At 41.7% G+C, this 24,994-nt stretch overlaps 4 protein-coding genes across 11 annotated transcripts; 2 read left to right on the forward strand and 2 right to left on the reverse strand.

The window, feature by feature from the left end:
- Window positions 1-5,020: 5,020 nt before the first annotated feature.
- Window positions 5,021-9,709, forward strand: LOC122416812 (uncharacterized). The gene is given in 10 exon segments (XM_043429857.1): window positions 5,021-6,916; window positions 7,045-7,179; window positions 7,279-7,585; window positions 7,587-7,789; window positions 7,881-8,129; window positions 8,243-8,400; window positions 8,491-8,637; window positions 8,779-9,089; window positions 9,167-9,337; window positions 9,476-9,709. Coding segments are annotated over 10 exon segments (1,905 nt in total). The 5' UTR covers window positions 5,021-6,796; the 3' UTR covers window positions 9,580-9,709.
- mRpL38 (mitochondrial ribosomal protein L38) lies at window positions 9,700-11,644 on the reverse strand. 2 transcript variants are annotated; one of them, XM_043431088.1, is made up of 6 exons: window positions 11,348-11,644; window positions 11,098-11,256; window positions 10,667-10,994; window positions 10,426-10,587; window positions 10,202-10,338; window positions 9,700-10,128 (listed from the first exon to the last, which is right to left on the reverse strand). In XM_043431088.1, the coding sequence occupies exons 1-6, from the start codon at window positions 11,475-11,477 to the stop codon at window positions 9,836-9,838; spliced, it is 1,209 nt and encodes a 402-aa protein (XP_043287023.1). In that variant the 5' UTR covers window positions 11,478-11,644; the 3' UTR covers window positions 9,700-9,835. The 2 variants fall into 2 exon arrangements, with proteins under 2 accessions (XP_043287023.1, XP_043287025.1); XM_043431090.1 differs by having other exon boundaries at window positions 11,098-11,253; window positions 11,348-11,643.
- A 532-nt stretch (window positions 11,645-12,176) lies between these two features.
- MED23 (mediator complex subunit 23) lies at window positions 12,177-18,931 on the forward strand. Of its 2 annotated transcripts, XM_043431275.1 has the most exons (20): window positions 12,177-12,463; window positions 12,566-12,658; window positions 12,826-13,070; window positions 13,154-13,286; window positions 13,373-13,555; window positions 13,675-13,962; window positions 14,050-14,379; window positions 14,472-14,674; window positions 14,810-14,960; window positions 15,292-15,553; window positions 15,638-15,812; window positions 15,907-16,070; window positions 16,172-16,341; window positions 16,477-16,631; window positions 16,731-16,911; window positions 17,003-17,624; window positions 17,700-17,859; window positions 17,979-18,266; window positions 18,362-18,568; window positions 18,667-18,805. In XM_043431275.1, exons 2-20 carry the CDS (start codon window positions 12,614-12,616, stop codon window positions 18,803-18,805), a joined length of 4,101 nt encoding a protein of 1,366 aa, XP_043287210.1. In that variant the 5' UTR covers window positions 12,177-12,463; window positions 12,566-12,613. The 2 variants fall into 2 exon arrangements, with proteins under 2 accessions (XP_043287210.1, XP_043287209.1); XM_043431274.1 differs by having other exon boundaries at window positions 12,177-12,658; window positions 18,667-18,931.
- A 13-nt stretch (window positions 18,932-18,944) lies between these two features.
- Tmc (Transmembrane channel-like) lies at window positions 18,945-24,376 on the reverse strand. 6 transcript variants are annotated; one of them, XM_043431279.1, is made up of 15 exons: window positions 24,280-24,376; window positions 23,346-23,562; window positions 22,979-23,270; window positions 22,416-22,843; window positions 22,122-22,313; window positions 21,741-21,992; window positions 21,562-21,631; window positions 20,747-21,476; window positions 20,546-20,658; window positions 20,144-20,439; window positions 19,876-20,058; window positions 19,660-19,780; window positions 19,433-19,589; window positions 19,170-19,353; window positions 18,945-19,085 (listed from the first exon to the last, which is right to left on the reverse strand). In XM_043431279.1, the coding sequence occupies exons 1-15, from the start codon at window positions 24,341-24,343 to the stop codon at window positions 18,974-18,976; spliced, it is 3,411 nt and encodes a 1,136-aa protein (XP_043287214.1). In that variant the 5' UTR covers window positions 24,344-24,376; the 3' UTR covers window positions 18,945-18,973. The 6 variants fall into 6 exon arrangements, with proteins under 6 accessions (XP_043287214.1, XP_043287212.1, XP_043287213.1 ...); XM_043431277.1 differs by having other exon boundaries at window positions 20,546-20,661; XM_043431278.1 differs by having other exon boundaries at window positions 20,744-21,476.
- Between the last annotated feature and the right edge of the window lie 618 nt (window positions 24,377-24,994).

Raw genomic sequence — 24,994 nt, forward strand, 5'->3', positions numbered from 1 at the left:
CTCGAGCGTAGCTCGCTGCGAATAAGACCAAAGGGATTAATTTATAGAAATAACTCTATATGCTGCGCAATTGCGACGACGCTATCTGCTTTCTTTCCTTCTTTTATCGAACCGTTCGAAATTTATTCGACCGAAATCCAAAAATTGAATCGTACTTATATATATAATTTGGGCCAAATAACATGTAACCTTATGGAAGTTAAAACACATTCGGTGATATCTCCGTTAAAAATTATGCTAAAAATATTAAATTCTTTGGGCAACATGAGCAAGGCTTGCTGTATAATGCCAATTTTTTCAGATTTATTAGGAAATTTGCTGAGATTATATTAATAATATGCAACATTGCCAAACTGTAAACTGGCCTAACTTTTGAAAGCTACAGATCATAACTTTTGGGTAAAAAAAATGACAAATAATAATTATAATTAGCCAAGTTAGGAACTAAATAAAAAATGCATTGTTGTTCGATCACAAAGTTTTGTTTTCAACTCGATTCGTTTCTACTTTTAGTAAGCATAAAAACAAAAATGTTTTCCAATCGCAGATGCGTGAACCATCAATAATTTGTTAAAAACTCTATCGAGAGAGAGAGAGAGAGAGATGTATGCATGCGAAACGAAAAAAGAATGTTTTTCAATGCGGTTTTAGGAACTTGTCAAAACCCTACGAAGTATAGCGTCTGCGTGAAATCTTGAAAATCAAAACTTGCGTCGAGTTGAAATAAGCCTCTTGACCGTTGTGGCAGCTAATTGATCTAGCCGGCCGGACATTTTGGAGAAGCAGAAACGTTCGAACTTGGCAACTCGGTCGCTAGGAGTTTGAAATAAATGGAGAGGTAGGGTAGAAAACGTTGGGCTCTAGGTTGTGTCGATTCGAGTAAACATATACAGGTACGCGTGGGGTTGTTCCCCTTCGGTGACTCGGAAATTCTATTCCTCTCATACAAAACTAGGTGATGACGTTTTCAACTCCTCCCTTCGCATGTATAACTACATCAAGAGCGAGAATGTATGAGCGAGAAAAAAAAAGAGTAAAGCCAACTAGGACGAAGCAGAGTAAAAACGAAGAAAACGGAAAAGGATCGAAAAAAAGTCTCCTCATACTCCGCTTCATTTTCATCTTTACTCATCCCTTTATCCTCATTTACGATTAGATATACTCGTGCGAATAACCAGCATCATTTCATAATAAATCGAGCTGTTCTCTGACTTTTCAAATCCAATGAAAAAAAGTGTTATTATAAATTCGCATTCGAATATATCTTGTACGCTTGCTATAAATTTCGAATAGAATTATCTCATAATTTCAATTTTTAGAGAGACTCGAACGCTGCGACATGCAGGAATAACAACAAATGGAAAAGGAAAATCGAAGAGAAGTAAATAGATGGAGAAAGGAAGAAGATAGAACAGAAATCTTCCCTTGCTCATCGAAGAAATATTACCGCAATTCGGTTCTTATGGCCGGCCCGCGCATATAGAGATTCATATCTCCTGGCGTATCGAAAAAAGGGCATCGAATGATAAGGGAAAAGTTTTGCGCGCCTATGAGATATAAAGGCGAGAGTCCTTCCTTCCGGAAAACCGGATCATCGAATACTGACCGCCGGCGCACGCTTCCCCATATACATTTACCGTATCTACTTATTTGTATTATATGCTTTTTCGCGACACCTGAGCGCCATTTATTTACCCATTTTTTCTCTCTCGTTTTTTTTAGCTTCAATCTCAATCGCGGCATATATGATAAATCTTGCACTCTAGTTTATATCTCGATTTCTTTTAAAATTAAATTCCTCGCCGCGGGTATAGAGCTGGTATATATCGCTGTTCAACAACACGCGGCGCGGACAAACAAACGTCTCGCCGAGTTATCCATTGTTTTTATTGTGTTTCTATCTAAAAACACTACAACGAATCATTATTATAGGAAAATAAAAAAAAAAATTTATTAGAAAATGAACACTGGGTTTTTCGTTATTCGTAACATATACAGCCTTACATAATTTCAAATTATCCCATGATGGTGCTGTACAAGATTTATTACAGGCGCGGAGGAGAGGGAGGATTTTGCCGGTCCGAGAATTTCTGCATGCGATTAAAAGTGTGCTGGCGAGAGAATGTATAAACTTTATTGAGCAAACGGGAAAGAAGAATACTCTTGGAGAAATTAATTCCAAGACAAATATTACTTTCGAGCAATGCATGGGAGAAAAAAGAAAGTATATGGGAAAGCGGAGAGAATATAAAGATAACGATTAGACGATTGCCATCCTTTTTCGCTCCTTCTCGCTCGCGGTGTGATAGTGATATTATCACTTATTGGGAATTAAATTAGCAAGCGTATATAACTGAACGAATCATTATCCGCGGCTGGGGTTCAAATCCGAGATTTAAGTCTTTGAATGGGCGGGAGAAAAAGTATAAATTTTTTTTTAATTAATACGAATAAGCCTGTTAGAGAAAATTGGGCTCGTTATATACGTTTAGCGTTACGATGACATGCGCGTATGAAAAATGACATTATACGACGAACGAAACGCGAAGGAGGTGTTTATATTGTCTTTTATGAGAATAATGAATTATTTGCAACTGAGCAGAGGTTAGATTTTTCAAAAATAATTTAAAAGAAAAAATGAGCGGCGCAACTATATATACCTACTCTGAAAATTTTCATACCCGCGCGTGGATCGTAAACTATTACTTCCCATGCCGCCTCCAAACCTATATCGTATCCAAAAATTTATATGACTCACCAAAATGAATTTTCGTGACTCTGCATGGCAAACATTGTAAATCCGATAACCTGCTCGGAAACGCGAAGTTCGTGGGCTACGCACTCAAGCTATATACCGTACCGCAGCCTATAGCTGCGCTGGCTCAACATTTGTCCAACACTCGCGGGGCATCGTTCCGGACCGATTTATCCAGCGGCAGAGGCTACCTGTCCCTTGTGTTTTGCATCGGCGTTATCCCTGAAAAATTAAAATAAAAAACCAAATCACCGAGCGATTCACCGAAAAAAAAAGACAAACTCAAAAATCTATTCGACCAGCGTCTCTTCCACGAAAGCTCAGAAACTGCACAAGAGCCGCAAACTCTTTGCCCCGTTTCAATTTTTCTGGCTCGGGCAAAATGTAACATATTGGAATCGCTATTACATATACACATGTTAATAATACTCTCTCTGTGCGTATAAACCTACATGCATATAACGATAACACATAACCTATGTATTAAATTGAACGGAAAGTCGAATTTAACCCCGTATTTCTATTAATCCCCGCCCCTGGTCATGCACTTTCTTTCGCATTTCTCTATATATTTGTACATGTACCTCTATATCGAGGGTTGGCCTTGCTAAGAACGAAAAGAAGAAATGAAAAACAGTCAGAAGTGCCGGAGGCTGTTGCTGCTAACGGAAGAGCAGGGGCTGAAAAGTTTGGAGGTTCCTTCGGCTATATAAGGAAAAAAGCTCTACGGACTCTGATACCGAGAGAGAGAGAGAGAGAGAGAGAGAGAGAGAGAGAGAGAAAAGAGTCTGGGACAAACGCAATAAACTCCCCGAGGCTATCGATACTTGAATACCTCTCTAGAAGATATATACCCGCTCGTCTCTCCCCTTGTCTATTTCTTTTCTTTTTTCAAATCCATCCTATCCGAGTGTCTCCTCCTTGATACTTTTCACACAAAGATCCCGCAGCACATGATTTTTTTCACAATATTGAAGAAAATTTTCGTGACCAATATCTTCTGGTGTGCTTCAACAACGGTATGGCGTTGAACGGGGATTTTTTTTTTTTTTTCATCGTATATCTATATACAACGTTTCACTGGAGAGATCGAAGCGAAGGATGATTCGGAATAGGGATCCGCGTCGTGCGGAGCGACGATTAAATTTAAAACGCGCGTCTCTCGAGCTTGAGGTTGTTGGTAAAAGACCGGAAGTAATGAGCGAGGTGGGTAAGATGAAATTTGGTCACGGCTCCCATCCCTCAACCTAGTATAACGAACGAGTGCTGGGTGTGGGCGATCGATGCGGAGGGAAGAAGGCTCGTCTCGCAAGTGGCGAGGGTTTCGAAAGCGGGGAATTTCCGCGATCTCGCGGAGCCAACTTTTCTTGATACAAGCCCTACGTATAATTATAGGTACGAGGTACGGGCTGAAATTCGTGAGAGTACGTGCGAAATATTCGAGGAGTTGTAAGAAAACCAGATGCAGATGGAAATTCCATCGACCTCGAAGCTATAGTACATAACCTGCAAATCTCTGTTGATTATTTTCAATATGACGAGCGATGAAAATTGAAAAAAAAAATTGAGCAACAGAGAGATAAAATATGATTAATGTATAATGTATAAATTGGCTTAATTCCATTACATTGTACTTTTACATCTAGTTTGCCTATTCCCTAATATAAATTATTTCTCGGTTCTTTTGAATCGATTGATATCGTTTATTTCTTTTATTGGCCCCGGTAGATCATTGTATTGCTTGATTCCTGCATACGCATAAGGCACCTCCGACCACTTGATGTATTCATTTTCTTTATCTTATAATGTTACCCGCTTGTCTCGTTCTCATTCTATTTTGTGCAACTTGCAATTTCTCGACCTCCGTTCTCCCCATGTTCAACATAATGGTAGAACAATATTCAAAATGCGGTGCAATTATTGTTTTATAATACACTATGCATCTGGCATATGCTGAGATATGATTTCCTATTCTATTCAAGAAACTAGTTTTTCTCAGAAAGTTGGCGCAGACTCGACTGGAATTTCATTCGAAATAATCAATGAAAAAACAAATTTAAATTTCCTTCATGTATTTCCTTGTGAATTCGGATTCGAAGTAATTGGAAGTCCTCGCAGCACAAGATGATTCATCCCAAAAATACCTTACCGCGCCCGATGACGTCGATCCGCGGTTGCCATGCATTGGTCCATGCACTCTGGACCAGCCCCTGCTACATTAAATTCCATTGGGAAAGGTGCCTACATTAACGCCTCCGCCGTACCGTGGATGGTCATGCATGCGAGGGCGCTCGAGCGCCATCGAGCCGATTAGCTAGACACACCGACTTAATCGCAATGGGGTATAAAGATAAAAATTTCAAAGATCCGTCCGTGATGCGGAAATTATATATTAAAATTACCATGCACTATAATTCTTGTCGCTCCGTTTGCTTCATGTTTTTGCTGTTGTTTCGCACGGGCGATTAAGAGCTAGGGGTCGTCGCGCAGCGGAACGGTTTCCGATCGTTTTTTTCGGTTTTTTTGTTGCTTGAACCCAGAGTCTTTTTCGAGTAGTGGGCCCTCGGAGCGCGTGGAAAGTTTTTATGTCACCCGCGGGATGGGTAAGAGCAGAGATAACTCATCGAAGAGAATGAAGCCGCACGCGATTAACGGAGGACGGAGGAGCAAGAACGTACTACTCTCGTGGTTTTGACACGAGAGCACGACGCCCCCTAGCAAACTGATGTTCTCAAAGTACTCGACTCGTCTACAATCGGACGGTTGACGGATTAAATTAGTCACCCTCGCCAAAGATAATTACGCTTTTTAATTGAATTCGCATCCATAGCGACAAAATCATTATTGACGCTTCTATAGAATTACATAATTACTTGGAGAAAGTTTTCCTTCTTTCTATTTTCAATTTAATTCATTATCGGCATCAAACCCACCCACCTCCTCCCTTTTATCGGCAGCCTTTTTTTCTAATCACTTTTTTATCCATATAATGCGTGAATTTTATTTTTCGAATATGGAACCTTTGCGATTCTTTATATTATTTGTATACTTTGTTGAAAAATTTTGTTCTTTTGTTCTCTCCGCTCTATCATCTCTCTCTCTCTCTCTCTCTCTCTCTATTCCTCTCGATTTATCTGCTATATTAAAAACTAAGCGAAAATCTTTGTATCATAATTACTAATACGTGTAATCGACAGCCCAGGATCAACACTCTCAGTTTTATTAGATAAATATGCGTATATACTATATTTGCGTGCTTGCGTCAAGACCGGAGCACTGATTTTCCATTGTTGGGGTATACAAGTTTGCTTTTCTCTCGACAAGAATGTCATATAAATATAGTAGGATGCTGATCATACAAAGGCGGCAAAGAAACCGCATTCTCTCTCGCTCGGCAGGGTGACACCAGAGTGACAAGATGTAGAACGACGGCCAAAGGACGTTAAGTAACAACTTTTGAAATTCTTTGTTCAGCGCTCGTGCAATCAGAGAGAGAGAGAGAGAGAGAGAGAGAGAGAGAGAGAGAGAGAGAGAGACAACCTTGCCGCCTCTTAATTAATAATCCTTCGAGGCTCGCCGACGTCGCTTCAACGCGGCCTTTTAATAATAACGAGCTCTCCTATTATACACACACGGGGTTGCAATCCCGATCGTATATTAAAGCGCCTTGCTGCTACCGCACGATCCTAATATTTTTTTCATTCCGCCAGCTCCTATAATTGCTTTCTTCTTTTTCGTCGCCACCTTTCTCCGTTATTTATCGCAATTTTCTTCTTATATATAGTCTTCTCTCCGAAATATAAAATCCAACAGTCATCCAAATTATTATTCAACTTCAAAATGGGGGGAGGGATCCCTTCTTCTTCTTTCTTGGTTTTTGTTTTGTTTTTCTCATCAGTTCTCGCCGCGAGTCCTCGCTAAGCTAACCTCCCGCGTGATTTTTCTAATAATTGGACGATATTCTTTGGAGAGAGCCTCGACAATAGTCGGTACAAAAAGTAAATAAAAAGGTCGATCGGGAAGAAGAAAGATCTATTCGATATGATATCGTCAAAATGCGTTAAAATACACGGAATGAAAGATGACAGATGGACCATCAAAGACAAGATCAACCAGTATCGCGGAATTCTCAAGCTACACGGTAAATCGATTGTCGCGCATTAAAGGGGACGCGTTGCAACAGCGTTGAGAAAAATAATGATGAGAAGTAACGGGGTTTAGAGAGAGATCGAAAAGTACGCGTGGCCGAAGCGTTGAAACTAAAGAAAAAAGTTTGCAAGGATCTCAAGAGTCTTGTAGCAGACGTCAAGGAATACCGTGGAATCGTCAAGGACGTGGAGTACGGGGGGGACAAGAGACGAATGCACACTCTATTACAGGAACACAGAGATATTCAATTGGCCTTTGAAAATCTTGATCCCAACGTACCGCAATTATATATAACGCAAACAATATTTCTCTACGTTATCACGAATCATGAGATTGAGATTGTTTTATAAATCATTCGTCCCGTTTCTTCGAAGGCAATCGAAGAGGGGATTTTCCAAGACAGTTGTCTGAAACGACGACAACTCGACAAGTTCTATTACGAGAAGAAGAAAAAAATGAAGCAATTTTTCAATCTCAAGGTTATTAAACGAAGCAAAAATAAAACTACAGTCCTTTTGCCTTTACTATTTATTTGTATGTTGATTCGTGTATTTTGTTTTGTTAAGTATTTGTTGTATGAACGAAGGGAAAAGGGATGGGTGGTAGCGATGGGAGAGAGTAGGGAATCTCGTCGCGGGCTAAGAAGCTTTCATCCACTTTGGTGCAACGTTAACAGGATTAAATTATAAAATTTTCATGATAAAGTTGGAGTGCACCATCCTGTCGGACAAATACGAGAGAGAAGGGGACAACCTTCCGAATTATCATGGGCAGCACGAGCAGCACCAGGGACTGACAACGGAACATCATCGGTTCGTGGCGAAGCGAAATGCGGCGAAAAGTATCCGCGCCACGTACGAAGCGATGCTGAAAATTTTAGAGAAGGTCGACCGAACGATATTAACGATAAATAATAAAAATACGAAATAACACGATATTTATGATATTATTATGTCGAATTGGATGGGTTAAACAGGACGCTAAATATTTCGACGCTGTATTAGAAAGTCTCCAGGAGGACCGTATCTGTCAGTGTAAAATTATGCTCAAAGCAACGGTTATGGGACAATTGGCGGCTGAAAATCTCGACGATACGAGGCAAAGATACAAATCACTTGGGAAACAAGTTTGGATCAACATGAAGGAAAGAGAGCGTACTTTGAGCCTGGTACGTTCGCAGGTCCAAGATTTGTGGGCATACGCACAATCGCTCGTTCGCGTCGAGGTACACTTTCGCATTCATCTTCCTCCGATCTTCTTATTATTTTTCTTTGCTTTACCTCATGCAGCACCAATCTCGCTCAGTGTGTACCGGGTGTTTTCTATTTCCTATTTCAGAGCGAAACTAATAATACACCGGACATTGATGTCGCGTCGGAGGAGAGATCCAACAGCGAGGAAACTCCGATTAATCGTCAAATTGAACAATTGGAAGAAACGTTCAACCGAGTGAAAAACTCACTCGGCGTACGTTCTTACGACGAATTCCTCTCTCGGTAATCATAATATATGTACATATCGCGTACTTGATTTTCTTTTTATATCCTCATCGAACCTCATCGTGCATGAAACGCGAATCGCGATAGGCTCGATTATCAGATGAAGCACAGAACGCGTTTGCTCGCGCAATTCAAGAAAAATTTCAACGACCGCGATACCTTTTTAAATTTGAAAAATCACGCTCTCCTCTCGCTAGCGACGCTGGAACACGGTACCCTCACCACTACGGGTCGGTAAGTCATTGTTTCGTCTCGATACTCGGGCTGATTATATCAGCGAGATAAATATGTATAATCGGGCTAGAAGGGCGAGCTCGTCGCTCTCGCGCACACCACTCATTTTTATTTATCGTATTATAAATACCTTTCTACGAGGTACAAAACGGAAAAGAGAACGATGCTCCGAGAGATTGAGAATCAGAAGAGGCGAGAAAGCGATTATCGGACAATGAGAAAATCCCGTGGCAAATTGCTCGTTGAAATAAGAGCAGCTTTGCAAAATATGCTGGGCATGCTGATTTGTGTTGAAGAGCAAGCGAGCAAACGAGCGAAGAAAGAAAAAGACTCGGAAAAAACGAAAAAAGATAAAAAGGAGGAAGCGGAGGAGGAGGAGGACGACGACGGCGACGAAGCAAATAAGAAAAGAAAGAAAGAAGCCCGGATCGATTTCAAGTTCGAGGGTGGTGGTAAATTTTTCATAATTTCATTGTTTCGAACGAGAAAATGTGCGATGTCTTTTATTTTATTCACGAAACCCAAACAGCGCTGAATTTATTGAGCCGAGTCAGCGGCAAGGTAAATACGCTTTTCGCAATGTCCAACATCGAATTAGATCCTGGCGATGAGGCAAGAGCGAAAGATCTTTATCAACGTTATGTCGCCGATCATCGATCCAAATTGAAATACGAGGAGGAGGAGGAAGCCGAGCCTACAGGCGAGTACTCACACATTTCCTTCAACTCGTTCATCATCAATTCCCTTCAATCTTGTTTTTCTTCTCTCATAATTTTTCAACACGCGTGAAAACTCATTTTCCGTTGTTGTCGTTGCTGTTCGTTCTATCTTCTTTCAGGAATACTCGTCGAACACGAAACTATTGATTCAACGATCTTATCAAGGGCGGAGGTAAAGCTACGCAGTAAGCAACTCGTTGAAGCAAACGCGAAATTGGAATGAGCGATGTAGAATTTTTAAACTTTTTGAGATAACGGGCTTATATTTTAATCTTCGCGATGTTATCGAATATTTGGCTCTGTTAATATTATGACAAACGCGATCGAATGAAACACGATTGAGTCAACAACGATATGGATTACGTTTATTCTGATCAACAATTTTACAATTGATCCACCATTATTCTTGTCATCGTTCGTCTTGCCGACTGGATAATGCCGATCGTAAAAAAAAAAAGGGTACCCGCTGTCATTCGAATCTACGCAATTTCGTTAATCCTGCCCCAACCGAGACGTTCTTTTTTCGTCTCTAGGGAGAGCCACGAAGGCATATCTTTGGGATGGGCAACGGCATTCGGGAATCTAAGGGGTGCGATCGGAGCCCTGAAAGGATGAATTTTCTTCATTTTTTTCAACAAAAATTCCTTGTTAATTTCTTTGGGATCGCGATACTTGTCGAGATAGAGATTGAAGGGTTTGCCCTTGGGAAACCATTCTTCTTTCCTTAAGTGAGGTTCTGGAAATTCGTACTCGTAATTCGGCTCTCGAGTTTCTGCAATAAAATTTTCATTTTTATTCTCATTAGGAACTATGCGATTCGATCACTCTCAATCGTCGCTACCTACCCAAAACATTGCGATAATAGTCGGTCAACGACGAGTCCCAATCCGCTTGGAAAAAAGCGAGACTCGCCGGTGTTATGACATCCTCATATTTTCTATAAAAATCCACGGTGCTCCAATTGCGCTCCAACAATTGAAATCTGTAACGAACCGAACAACCATTTAGGCGGTAATAGCGGTTCGGTTGTTGGAAATATTAAAAAACAATGGCTCTTAGGGATTCTCACCGAGATTGTTGCTCTCTTTTGTACTCCGAGTAATCGATGTTATTTTCTTGCTTGTATAGAATAAAAATGTATCTACAATAACCGATCCCTTTGGCCGGAATTGGTCTTGCGTATTCCATCAACAGATCGCCTTTTGATATTTCACTCCCAGGAATATTACCTCTGAAACAACGCCGCCGACTTGATTTTTATTCCGTTACAATTGTCAGAGATGCGTTTGACAGCGCCGATATTTACTTACACGAACCAGTGACATATCTCTTTACTGGAATCAACAAAATTCCCATCCGGAGTTGTCAGCAGCAAAGTCCACAAAGTATTTTTATCTACGTCGTAAGTTACGCTAGGCTCGATCGCTACGTCTCTAGCTTTCATAAGATTTCCTCTGTGTACAGGGATATACGAATCTTGACTCTGGCTATAGTTTATATTAAGAGGTACTACCGGCATGAAATAAGCATCCCCAAAAAGGTGTTGAAAGATCTCGTAATGATCGGCGATCATAAGAATTTGACTCGGACCGGACAATTGCCACCATTCTTCCTTTGATTTTTCCAAATCGATGTACACTTAAAAATTAGCCAATCCGCATTTTTCCACGTATTACAATATTAATCATTCAATCGCCACGCATAATTATATGAACAGCATGTATTATCGTCGTCTACTTACGTTCCCGTCCACGTGCCTTTTTTTCCAAGTCTGGATCATGGCGAAGAGTCTTCATTTGGTCGATCCATTGTGACATAATTTTGTTCCTCGAAGGCAATACGTGTTTGAATCCAATGTCAACGCGAAAATGTAATTCGGGATCTTTCCAATTGATTTCTACTTCAGAAATATAATAGGCGGTTACGAAAGTTCATTAAACTCTGAAATCAATCAATATTCCTGTCTCCGTTGCGAAGGCTCGCGCTCTAACCTGCAAAACGGTCCTCCAGAGTACGCGCTATACCCGGAGCTTTACCACGTAGTGTATGCGCCAATCGCACTTGTTGATCTCTCATTTTTATCAAATCACCGCATATCCGACGATAAAATTGACTGCTCATTATTATGCCAGCCCCGGACTGCTTCGACCGCGGTCTTTTGTATATACCAACAGCCCCCCAACAGACAAAACAGCCAAAAAGCCCCTAACCCCTAACCTCTAACTCTGTCAAAGGTACGGCAGCAAAGCACGGGACGAGAGCTTCTGCTGCCTGCTGCACTCTGTTGGTTCTGCGCGCGGCACGCGATATTGGCGGCGCGGAAAGCAGATATGGTAGGGACTAGATTGGCCGAAAAGGTAGGGTGAAACAAGGCACAGATGTCGCAATAAGCTTTTTCGTCGATAATTCAGAAATTACAGTCTCGGCGGCATGGGTGTTCTCATTCTCATATGAATACATACGAATAGATACGCTGCACGACGATACGTAATCTACGTAATCTTTCTTGACATTTGAAGTTATGATCCCCAAAGTGTTGGGTGGCCCAGGTGTGCGTATTTCAATTCATTGAGAACCCCTGCCGCCGAGACTGTAATTTCTGAATTATCGACGAAAAAGCTTATTGCGACATCTGTGCCTTGTTTCTACAACTATCTTACCCCATTTTTTTCGACTAGTGACTTTAGCCGACCGGAAATAGTGACGGCGGCCATTTTCGGCCAATCTAGTCGTCCCCCCCCTTCTATCCTGCCGCCGCCTTTTTTTGGTGGACTGTACCGTCAAAGATAGCTGCGCGAACTTCAACTATTTCTCGCAACTCTCAGAACGCTGTGTCTCTCAGCGTTCCACAGTGTATTTATTTTACAATACAACACAACAGACAATAGAGTTCAGTGTTGCCGCTTGCCGCCGGCCGCCGTCCGCTGTGCCGTGTAGTAGTGTGTGGAACAATAGGGGTAGTTTGCGGATAGCTGTGGCTAGTTAGACGTGAACGCATATACAAATACAAACTCATCCCATTAGAGCAAAACCGGCCCCCGTTGTTATCGTCAATTAATAATGACCAGAAAAAAGGAGACTACTACCGGCCATCAAGTGGATCAAGAAATTAAAGATATACAATAATAAATTTCTAGAGACAAGGATCAAAATATTTTATTTGCTCATTATCAATATTTGAAAAGCTATTCACTTGAGAAGCGGGCAATTTTTGAGGTTATACTTTTACATTTTAATTTTCAAGAAAATCAAATAAAATGAGCACCGAAAGTCAAATAACAACGATCGTAAACGACATTCTCGTAAGTTCATATTATCTAGAGAGTAAAAATTTTTCAATACGAAGATAGTAGTATATGAAAATATAAAACAATAATGACCGTCTAAAATCACCGATCGTTATGTGATTTAGAATAATTTTGAATATTTATATATATATATATGTGTGTGTGTGTATTCCGGCATCCAGAAGGTGGAGGCTTTGGAAGAGGCCTTCAGTTGCATTCTAGACCACAATTTAAGCAACGAAGCAAAAAAAATGAAATGTTGGCAATCAGAATTGAGCATGGCGATGACAAGATTACCGGTCGATCAACAAGAATCTGCGATTAAACAATTTCTCAATATGGCTTCGACCATGACAAACCATAAACGTCTTCAAATGCTGCTGGATCTGCTAGAAAATCTTGTTACCGATAACGACTTGGGCGCGAGGCAAGATCAAATTATGATAATCCAGCACAGATATGATGTCCCTCCTATATATCAATATATCCACGAGTGAATCTATTTTACAGGCTAGTATGCGAGTCTATTTTAGGCTGTGAAAAACTGGTTTACGAGCTGCAAGATTTTTGGGTAGAGTGTTTCGGCCTGATACGACGCATCATCGGGGGAGTCGATTATAAAGGAGTACGAGAAATAATGAAAGTAAGAAAATGTTTGGACAATCGATCGATATTTCTGTCTAGAAAGAATAGAGCGGAGAATAGCTAACGGATCTCTTTTATTCCCAGGGTTGCTCGGAAAAGGCTCAGACGCTTCCAGCCAAGCTGAACGCTTCGGTGCAACCGCAATTGAAAGCATTGGAGCATGTGTTTGAAAATATTTTTGATCGTAACGCCTGTCTGCTCCCAAGCTACTTTGTTGTAACAGAAATTCAGAAAGTCTATCCTGAAAATAAAAATTGGCCTCATTGGGTAGGTGGAATATTTTTAACCAAATTTATAACCTTTTATGTACGAGTAAATAGAAAAACAATGAGATTGTAGAAGATTCTCAAAAGGTCTCGTATTAAATTTCGATAACTTTTTTTTAGAAACTAGCTAAATTACTGTCCAGCTTCGTGGAGAGTTTTCGTCCCGTAGCTCAGATGGTATCGATAATAGGCCATTCCAAAATGCTTCCAGTGGTCGAGCACACGGGCTATGCCGATCATCTCATCAATCCATGGCTCCTCGATCCGACAACCTTAAAGTTTTCCCTCAAAGGAAATTTACCGTACGATCCGGAACTTCTCAAACCTCAGACGGAATTGTTGCGATATGTCCTTGAGCAGCCCTACAGCAGGGATATGGTGTGTTCAATGTTGGGACTCCAGAAACAGGTTTGTATATTTATCGAGTATAATGATCAACCATGTTTCCTATTCAACCAATCAATATCAATCCGAATTTGTTATTTCCTCAACAAGCATAAGCAGAGGTGCGTCGCGCTTGAGGAACAAATGGTTGAGCTCGTGATCCTTGCGATGGAAAGATCGGAAAACGAGACGACGGGGGGCTCAACAGCAGCGGGAAATGGCGGTGGCGGAGAAGGAATCGACGGGACAGTGGCGAATCATTGGGTCTGGCTTCATCTTTCTTCCCAATTAATATATTTCATACTATTTCAATTCGCTTGTTTTCCCAGCATCGTAATGGCCATTCACGAAAAGCTTGCAAGTCGCGATTTAAGAAAAGGTCGGGATCATCTAATGTGGGTACTTTTACAATTTATTTCTGGCAGCATTCAGCGTAATCCCGTGAGTAAATTTCCCGCTTATTCATTCGATGATCGTCATATAACATTTCAACGCTCGGATATTAAGAGTACCGTTGCACTTTCAACTTGCAGCTATCGAATTTTCTACCAATATTGAAACTCTACGATCTCCTCTATCCGGAAAAAGAACCTTTGCCGGTACCGGATTACAATCAGGCCTTGTGCACCCATCAAATGGCAATAACCTGCATTTGGATTCACTTGCTAAAAAAAGCACAGCAAGAACACTCTAATATTCACAGACCCATACCACTCGCTTTAAAAGCACATCACGAGTAAGTTTTTTAATACGCCTTCTCTTATGAGATCGTCTTACTCTCGATCTTGTCGTTTGATTCTCAAAATCGTCTACAAACGAATTTGCTCTTGTCATATTTTAACACGAAAAATTCATCCCGCAATGATTTTAGATTTCTCCAACACCTCGTTATGCCCAACACGTCGTTGTGCATGGGCTCGGATTATAGGATCGCGTTACTGTGCAACGCTTATTCGACATACCAGGAATATTTCAGTAGACCAATGGCCACCCTCGTTGACACAGTTTTGGGAACTCAAAAGGTAAGCAGTGTTCTCCGACATCGATCCAAAATTTTATTTATTTTATTTTGTAATAACGGCATTTTCTCTCTTTCACACACACGCACGCACGCACGCACCTTTCAAATTCATCTACCAATGAGCTCATAATCTATTATAATCTATCATTTAGTTCTAGGCTTTACGTGCATTTCCCTTATTTTAAGCTGTTAATAATTACCAACGACAACCTTTACTTTTATTGCCTTATTTTCGAACCTTCTCCAATTATGTACTGTGCCACATAGCTCGTTAGGGCATTTATGAAACCAGCAATCAATCTCTCTCTCTCTCTCTCTCTCTCTCTCAACAGAGTCAACCGCAACAGCCTTTATCAACGACCCTTCAAAATAACGCGGCACTAGCGACCGGGCCAATAACTCCGCTCTCAATGTCCATTCTCGACTCGCTTACCGTTCATTCAAAAATGAGTTTGATTCATAGTATTGTGACTCACGTGATAAAACTCGCACAATCGAAGAGCAACATGCCCTTGGCGCCTGCGCTAGTCGAAACTTATAGTCGATTGCTCGTCTACACGGAAATCGAGAGCTTGGGAATCAAAGGATTCATCAGTGAGTCAAGACGACATAAATCGACATGAATTTTAACATTCGATTCGCCAACAGTGAAAGTTATTTATTTTTCATTGTCTTCAGGTCAATTATTACCAACGGTATTTAAATCGCATGCCTGGGGAACTCTTTACACGCTTTTGGAGATGTTCAGCTACAGAATGCATCATATACAGCCTCATTACAGAGTACAAATTCTCTCTCATTTGCACAGTCTCGCTGCGGTGCCTCAAACCAATCAAACTCAGCTCCATTTGTGGTGAGAAATAACAAACATTTGACGAAATTATCATTAACATAAGGATTAAGCTATTTAGAGAAACGTGTGTGCGACGACTTGAATAATGTTCTAGCGTCGAGAGTACAGCCCTGAGAATGATAACGGGTTTAGGCTCAGCGGAAGTACAGCCTCAATTATCACGATTCTCATCGGAGCCTAAAACTCTCGTCTCTTCGGAATCCGAGGAATTAAACAGAGCCCTGGTACTCACGCTCGCTCGTTCCATGCACGTCACGAGTGAGTCATTCGTTGCAATCAGCGATTGAACAAAAAAAATATGCAACAACTCCCATTTGTTTTGTTAATTATTACTTGTTTTCTCGGTATTTGATAAACAGGCACTGGCGCAGATTCTCTGAGTGGTACATGGTGCAAGGAACTTTTGAACACTATTATGCAAAATACGCCACATTCGTGGGCTCAACATACGCTTCAATGTTTTCCACCGGTTCTTAGCGAATTTTTTCAACAAAATAGTGTACCCAGAGAGAACAAGCAACAAATAAAGGTAAATCTTTAATTCTCGCGGCCTAGGGCTCGCGTATCGACGCACTCGCGTTTCAAGCATTATATCAGTGAAGACATGACGAGAATAACAAAAAAATCGTCACGATAAGAATGAAAAAAATTGATCGATATATAGAAAGCCGTGGAGGAGGAATACAGAAATTGGGCATCGATGAGCAACGAGAACGACATTATCGCTCATTTCTCAGTTCCTGGAACTCCCCCGCTGTTTCTCTGCCTCCTGTGGAAAATGATTCTCGAAACGGACCGAATAAGTCCGATTGCCTATAAGTACGACTCTGACGGAATAATTTCATTTTTTTTTTTCGAAAATATATTTTTGTATGAGACGCTGACCATGGTGTTTAAAATTAAAATAATATTGAACAGAATACTGGAGAGAATCGGTGCCCGAGCGCTCTCGGCGCATCTACGAAAATTCTGCGACTATCTCGTTTTCGAATTTGCAAATAGTGCGGGTGGTCATCACGTCAACAAATGCGTCGACACGATAAATTTGATGATCTGGAAATACAACATAGTGACGATCGACCGATTGGTTTTATGCCTGGTGAGAATAATAATGTACCAATTGTCAGTCCCGGTAAACGTCAGCATGTTGGTTAACTTGTTTTTATCTCTCTCTTTTTATTTTGTGTTAGGCACTCCGAACTCAAGAGGGCAGCGAGGCACAAGTATGCTTCTTTATAATTCAATTGTTGCTACTGAAAGCAGCAGAATTTCGCAACAGAGTGCAGGAATTTGTAAAAGAAAATTCACCGGAGCATTGGAAACAATCCAATTGGCATGAAAAACATTTGGCGTTTCATCGCAAATTCCCCGAAACTTTTGCTCCGGAAGGAATAATGGAACAAACAAGCGGGGGCCCGAATCAGTACCAAAGTTTACCCGTTTATTTCGGTAATGTGTGCCTCAGATTTTTACCCGTTTTCGACATCGTGGTACATCGTTATCTCGAAATTCCACCGGTTATAAAGAGTCTAGAAATTCTTCTCGAGCATCTCGGCTGTCTTTACAAATTCCACGATCGTCCTGTCACTTACCTGTACAATACGCTACATTATTACGAGAAAAAATTACGGGACAAACCACCGTTGAAAAGGAGGCTCGTATCAGCGGTATTGGGCTCGCTCAGAGAAATTCGAGCTCCCGGTTGGGCTCTTTCCGAAGCATATCAATTATACATGACCAGGGCCCCCGATGATGTATCTTGGGTCCCCGAATTGGATTATTACATTCGTCTCGTTCGCCGAATCGTCGAGAGTACGTATTCAACGACTTTTTTTTTCCATCCTCCATATTGTATATTTATACCAATTCAATTCATATGTGTTTCAGCAATGACGGGAACACCGCATTTCCCCGCGGTTGATTGGCGATTCAACGAATTTCCAAATCCAGCGACTCACGCTCTCTACGTAACGTGCGTCGAATTAATGGCTGTTCCTGTTGCCCCTAACTTAGTTGCCAATGCTCTCCTCGATGTAGTTGCCAAAGGGTAAACAATTTATTCTTTCCCCGGTTGGACCACCCCGTATTTCGGTCATACGATCTCGTCGTCCCGACACTTTTCAGCGTTTCGCCACTTGCTATTAATTAAAATCATTCACATTCCAGATATACGGTAATACCAACAAAAGAAATACACTTGTGGATCAACTGCGTGGGATTGTTGATGGCGGCATTGCCGGAATGTTACTGGCTCGCACTTTACGATCGTCTTGTCGAAACTGCGAGCAGTCCTGGCTTAGCTAAATGGCAGTACAACAATCTTACTCCTTTTCAAATGTTTAACTTCAATACAACCCACAATTGCCTGCTCGAAAACAAATACAGCTACATGCTCGCCCTCGCTCATTCGATATGGCATCATGCCGGAGTCGGACAAATCACGACGATGCCGCAGTAAGTCGATCATTTTTTTTTTTTTTTTTTTTTTTTTTTTTTTTTTTTTTTTTTTTTATCTCGACCAAAGTACAACGATGTATCGTATTTTTTAGATTTATCAAAGAAAAATTGCAACCAATAGTAACGAGCGAAGAACAGCTGATATTCGCTTGTCACTTGATCGGGCCGACTTTGGCTCGTTTCAACGTCGAACGACCCCGTTGCGTCGTCGAGCTCTCCGTCAGCCTTTACGAGATGCTCGAACAAGTCGATCATGCTCAAACTCAGCTCAAATACATGGATCCTGTCTGCGATCTTTTGTATCCTTTTTTGCCATGACAACGGATCATTTTATTGAATCGTAAATCGAAGTATCGGACTAAAATCATTATTGTACCTTGACACAATTATTCTGCAGATACCACATAAAATACATGTTTGTCGGTGATATGATGAAAACGGATGTTGAGTGCATAATACGACGACTAAGGCACGCCTTGCAAATGCGTTTGCGATTCATTGCTCATCTCAATATCGAAGAGATTCAGACGACGTAGCAGCAGCAGCAGCAGCAGCAGCAGCAGCAGCAGGAACAGCCTTGAATGTGTATCGTGAAAACCGTCGTCAACGAACTTTTCCATTGAGTCGTGGGCGTGAGTAATAAAAAATTTGGTTGAAAAGACGATGATGAAAAAAAGGTGAAAGAAAACATTTTTTTCTCGCAATCAAGTCGTCGTGTCTGATCTGAAGGTTGTTTCTTCGAGACTCCGCTGTCGATTAGATTGATTCGGGGCTCCTGTGGTGTCTACACGAATTTTCGGAATGGTCCCTCGATCGCTGAAAGATAAGATTTATTGATTTTTTATTCTTTTCTCTCATCTCTTACGTAATCGCAATTATTATTGGTGTATCTTATTATACTCGTCGTTGAAACAAGCGTGTTTTTTCCCGGGCATGTCAGAGTTGGCTCTTTCGCGCGAATAAGCCCCAGGATCGTGAGGAAGCGAAAAATGTTGCTCATCGTCCGTTGCCTCGTCGACCTCCGAATTAATCGATCGAATTCTCGCCTCTCGACGATTTTTTAAATCGAAAAAACTGCTTATAGCTGTAGACGGAATAAAAATGAAATGGAGAAAGTATGTAACGCACTCTCGATCGATATACGTATATAAATGGTAAATCACCTTTTGAAACCGGTGTTTCGCTTGATTTCTCATGGGACGCCAATACCGGGAGAATTTTTTTCCATTTCGCGAATGGCGCCTCCCGAAGTTGTCCTCTTTTTTCGGCGATTCTGAACATTTTACGTCGCTCCTCCGTTCTTTCCTGGCGCAACTGAATCTAAAAGTGTAGATAAATAAATGCCAATTGAAATATTAAACCGACCACGGAACGGAAAGAGATGAAATACCTTTAAATCGTCGTTGGCTTCCCTCAAAGAGCTGGCGAGAGAGAGCATGTAGTAAATAATGAGGGCCATAAGAACGATAAGCGGAATTACAATGCCAGGCGACGCGATGTAATCCAAGCACCTTGCATCGATGAAATAAAGAAGAATGTAAAACTCAAGAAATACTTGGTCGGTGGTGGGAGGGAGGCTTTTGGAATGAACGGAAAGAGTTCATACTTGTGGAGAGTTTCTCCGGGCAGAGCGTTTCTCAGACTTTCCGTAGCCAAGTGGTAAATTCTCGGATAGCCGGAAAACGGTCCGCAGTGCCACGAAGGTTCGACCCATACGATTGCGTAACCGACAGGTAAAACGCAAAGAAACAGCATGGTGAGTAAGAGAGCGAGATAGAAGTTGTTGGACCTTGATGTGAGAATGAAAAAAGAAACCATGAAATACGTAGGAAAGTGGTTGGATCGATGGTATGATTGGACGGGGAAAAACGTACCTCGAAGCTCGAAAGACAACTTCGTGCGGCACGTTACACGTCAAAACAGCCCAAGATCTGAGATACATGAGAATTCCCAATTTAGCCAGATTCAATACGGTCAAACCAGGACTGAAAAACATTCCCATCCAAACTAATCCCTGATTATTGACGAGATGTAATATATTCTCGGCAATCTTGAAATCCCCGTATTGGGGAAACTGTTTCTCCAAGTCCCAACACCACCACGAATTCATAAAACGTATAAAAAGAGCCCGAAGAAAGTCAACTCCCAGCGTCGCGATGATCGTCAGTACCTGCATGGCCCACCCCAGCGATATATATTATATATATTATATATACGCACGCGCACGCGCACCTCCGAGTATTGATATTGGAAGAAATAAGTAAGAGGAGACGAACCAGATCCATGACGGTGAGCTTGGCCAACTCCTGGCCAAACATCGTCTCCCAACAGAGTCGTCGTAATTTTTTTCGAGTTTTCATGTCCAAAAGCTTCAACGGAGGCAAACTTGCTGCTGCAAAAAAATTCATATAATCGTGTGATTATGATTATGATCTTGTTAATTAAATTATTACTAATTTCGGCTTCATACAGACCCCCCCCCGTCCCTTGATATTTTTCCTCGTATTTGTTGTTCCTCTGTGTCTGCGATGATGCCGAATCGCAACCGTTACAGATTATCTCGTAACACCTGATAATTTCGGTGTGGGTTTGGGATATCGCGTCGTTAGGAAGAGCCTGGCCGGTACTCGAGTCACTCACCGTCGTTGCTATCGTAGTCTCGATTCTGCCGGACGTTTCATTGAAAACATCTGTGAAACTCGTTGCGTCATATTCCGACGAGTCTGGATAATTGAGCGAATCGTAGTCAACGTAATTCATATTTTTATTTTTTTCTTCGACGGATCCGAGATAATTTTCATCGAGAGACCATGACGACTGAAAGTTCAACAACGGGGGGGAGGGGGGCAATTCGTCCGAAGTTACTTTCATACTCGGAGTCCCCGGAATAGCAGCTGATTCGTCGGCGGAATAAATACTTGATTTCGATGCTATTTCCCTCGCCAAAGTCTCGTTATCGTTATTGATTCCCGATGAATCGTAATATCGGAGACTCGAGGTTGTCTCGTTCAAGGACGACACATTTGACATAAAGAGGAGACTCATCGAAGCCAAAGCTCCGTAATAACGATAAATTGATTCTTGGCAAGGTACACCAACTTTTTCACACTTTGTCTTGATGAAATTTGAGTCTGGCGGCGGTGGGGACGGGAACGACCGCGTACTACTACTCTCGATCGTTGGCTTCAAAGACTTTAACTCGACGTCCTGAATTAATTAGCCATAAATTTCATTGTTTCTTATTTAAAATATTATTTTATTTCTCGGTAAATGATAAATAAAAGTTGCTTACCATACTGCTTATTTTATCGAAGAGTGCAAAAATCAACGAGTAAAGATTGAGAAGATTGAGAAGCATAATTCTGAAATAAATATATTATCATGATAACAATTTCGACTGTAATGGTCGAACACGGGGAGGGACACGACTCCACGAATGTTTCGAAAGGCGGTATTGCTTGGTTCGACTACCTGGCCAATTGCAATCGCAATTGTTTGCGAGGATGGTAATTTTCAAAGATACCCAGTATCTCGAAGAATAGGGGAAATATGTAAGATATGAGGGACATGACGATTGTTATTTCATTTTGTCGCCACCAACCGCCGCTTTCCGCATCGGACTCGGTGCTTCTCGCTACTACTTGAACGACCGCGTAAGCCGAAGCGACCAAGAGCGATATCACCGAGAGATTTACAATAATTCGGGCCGCTATTATTTTCCAACTGCAATAAACGATAAGAAAAATGAAATACGCGCTTATCGATATAATGTATCTCCATCCTCTCTCTCTCTCTCTCTCTCTATATACTATAATAATATTATAAAATAATGAGCTCGAGGCTCGAACCAACTGGCCAAGCTTTTTTTCCTTCTCAGCCTCCTCGAGGAGAGATTCTTTGAAGCCGAGGACAATACCGGCGATCCGATTGTGGGCAGTTTCCGGATTTCCGATCATAAAATCCCAACCGGTAAAGAGCTTCCAAGAGAACGCGCATTCGTCTTCCTTCTCCGAGAGTTTGCTCATTCGAGAATTCTCCGCCATTCTGTTGTTGTGAAAAACGTTTTATTCGTGAGCTCGCCCTCGCATCCATCATCATCATCATCATCCACCAAATCGTAGTATATATTAATAAATTGGTCGTTACTTGCGTAAAATTGCGACGAAGCTGTACGCGTAGACGATCAAATTAGCAAGAAAATAAGCCAACGGAAGTTTGTATACGCTTCTATTGGAAACCTGATTGGTATACCATCCATAGAAGAACGGTGAGTACTTGACAACTCCCTCGAATTCCCAAAGCGTAAGCAAATGCTTCGATTTTACTTTTTCTTCGGGTAGCATAAATTTTCTCTCTCCGGCTTCTTCTGGATTGGCCATCAATACTTCCGGTATTGCGACGAATGCGGTGAGTACGAAGGAAACGACTAAATTAATCCAGAACAGCCAACGAAGAAATATAAAGTACGAAGCGACCGCCGAGCCAAAATGAGACTCGATTTCTTTGATCCGTAGCTCCCAAGGCACCATCCACGTTTCCAGATTCATCAATTCCCGTCTCAAATATTGCCATTTCTAATGGCAATTTAATCGCGTTTATTAAATTTAAATTATTCCCAATATATCAACGATCTATCGGCATGCTGCGGTTCCTCCGTCTATATATAATTAATATAATACCTACTTCCTACTTATATATTTTTTAATTACTTTATTAATGAAGATGGACAATCTCGCGACGGCATCCCTCGTGTTTTTGCTCTGAGCCAGTCTCTCCTGCAAAACGCCCTCGTGCCTTGTTACGTAATTTTTCGCTCGCCGCACCAGTTTCATTTTTCTCCCCAATTTCCACGGCTGCAGTTTTATCGAGCTTATCACCTCCTTGTGCAATTTCAAATTTTCAAAGATTTCCTCTTGCGCCCCGCTCTCCCGTAGCTGTCCAAATTGTTGGTCCTCTTCCTCGCCTCTGCTCCCTCGTTGCTCCTCCATCGATATCGCTGTTCTGCAACATCGACATAGAAAAAAATCCTGACGATATATTATTATTTATTATATTGTATTGTCAAAATATACGGACTCCCCGGAGCTGGTTGTGAAAACGGATGACGTTCGTCTCATTATCGGAGAAACTCCAAAATTATATGCATCATCCTCCGCAACGACGGAGGTAGCTCTCGCGTGATTTCTCCTTCTTGACTTTCGGATGGAATTTCTTCTCTGTATAATCGCACTAATCGACGCCGAATAATCGTCATCGTCTTCATCCTTTTCGGCTCCATCGGAAGAGGTTCGCTCTGTAATAAATACGTATCTTTATAAAATAAGATTGAGAAATCCATCGACGCGGGATCATACCACGGATAATGGTAGATGACAACGGCATATCGTCGCGATTACCGTTGGCGCCAACCGAACACCGAACGAGGCGACTCGTTCGATCACGAATTTGACACTATACTGGCTCTCTCGACGGCCGACGCTCGAATCTCCCCCCCCCTGAAATACGAAATAACCCATTGCTCTTCCCTTTCCAATAATATGAAGATGGGATTAGAGAGCGCGTTGAATAATTTAGCCGCACCCCCGCCGTGGGCCATGCGCAACCTTATATCTGGGAATTCTCAACAATTCGCCTCTCCGGTCAAACGAACAAATCGCTCGAGAAAACGCAAATGATTCGCCACACCTCGTTTCCTTCCATTTATACTCTCGGCTAATCACTCTTGTCGTTTACACCCGCCGCCTCAACCGTAACCTGCTGCTGCTATATTCGAGTATGCGTGTTTATGCGACATTATATATACAAGATATATAACGCGCCACCGCGAAAATCACCCCATCCGACTTGAACAATAAGGTCAAACTCGATTATTCTACCCCATTATTCGGCGGTTATTCGTTTGCCTCTTGTCATTTTTTTTTTTTATTTTAAATAATCATTATATATTGCGTGCGCTACAAAACCGCGAATCGATCGACACGAGTAATTTGTATCATATCATCACCCTTACTTATTCGGCGACGCACACGAACCTCGATGTGTCTCCTCGACGCACAAAAACGAAACAATAACATATCATCCCGGTATGCAGGGCGCGTCGCTGAAAAAGGAATAAAAAAAAAAAAAACAACGTAAAACTCCGTGACTCTCGTTTTCTCCGGTCACACCCTCTCGGCTGCTTATGTGCGTCGCCCTCGAATTATCAACTCCGATTTTGCTTCCGAGAGCTATCGCGCGATATTGATAATAAAAACAACTTAAAAGGAAATAAAAAGGGGGGTTGAAAAACGTAGAAATATATCGATCGCGCATCGTATCATTAAGACCGCAGCATCCTTTTTTATTTTTCCCGCGACTCGGCAAATTTGACAATTCAATCGTCTCTATTGTATATCGTACATGAGCTCATCGCGCGCCGTAGCTGCTCCTCCTCCATTGTGCACACGATGCACACCGTGTCATCATAAGATATGCCGCCCGCGCAAACGCCCCAAAGACGGAGCGAGAGCGAGAGCATTAACGCGCATGTGCGTTTCTCTCCGTACCGCTGGAGCACACCACCAAAATCCTCGGTGGTGGCACCTCGCGGCCGGGCTTCGAAAAATCCGCAATTTAAACGCGTATATACTCGTGTATTATGCACGAGGATATGTCCCTCGCTCCGACCCCTGTAGGCCTATTAATTCCTATTGCACTTCTTAATCATTGCTTATTATTTCGAAATA

The sequence above is a fragment of the Venturia canescens genome, chromosome 10, assembly GCF_019457755.1.
Source record: "Venturia canescens isolate UGA chromosome 10, ASM1945775v1, whole genome shotgun sequence".
NCBI lineage: Eukaryota > Metazoa > Arthropoda > Insecta > Hymenoptera > Ichneumonidae > Venturia > Venturia canescens.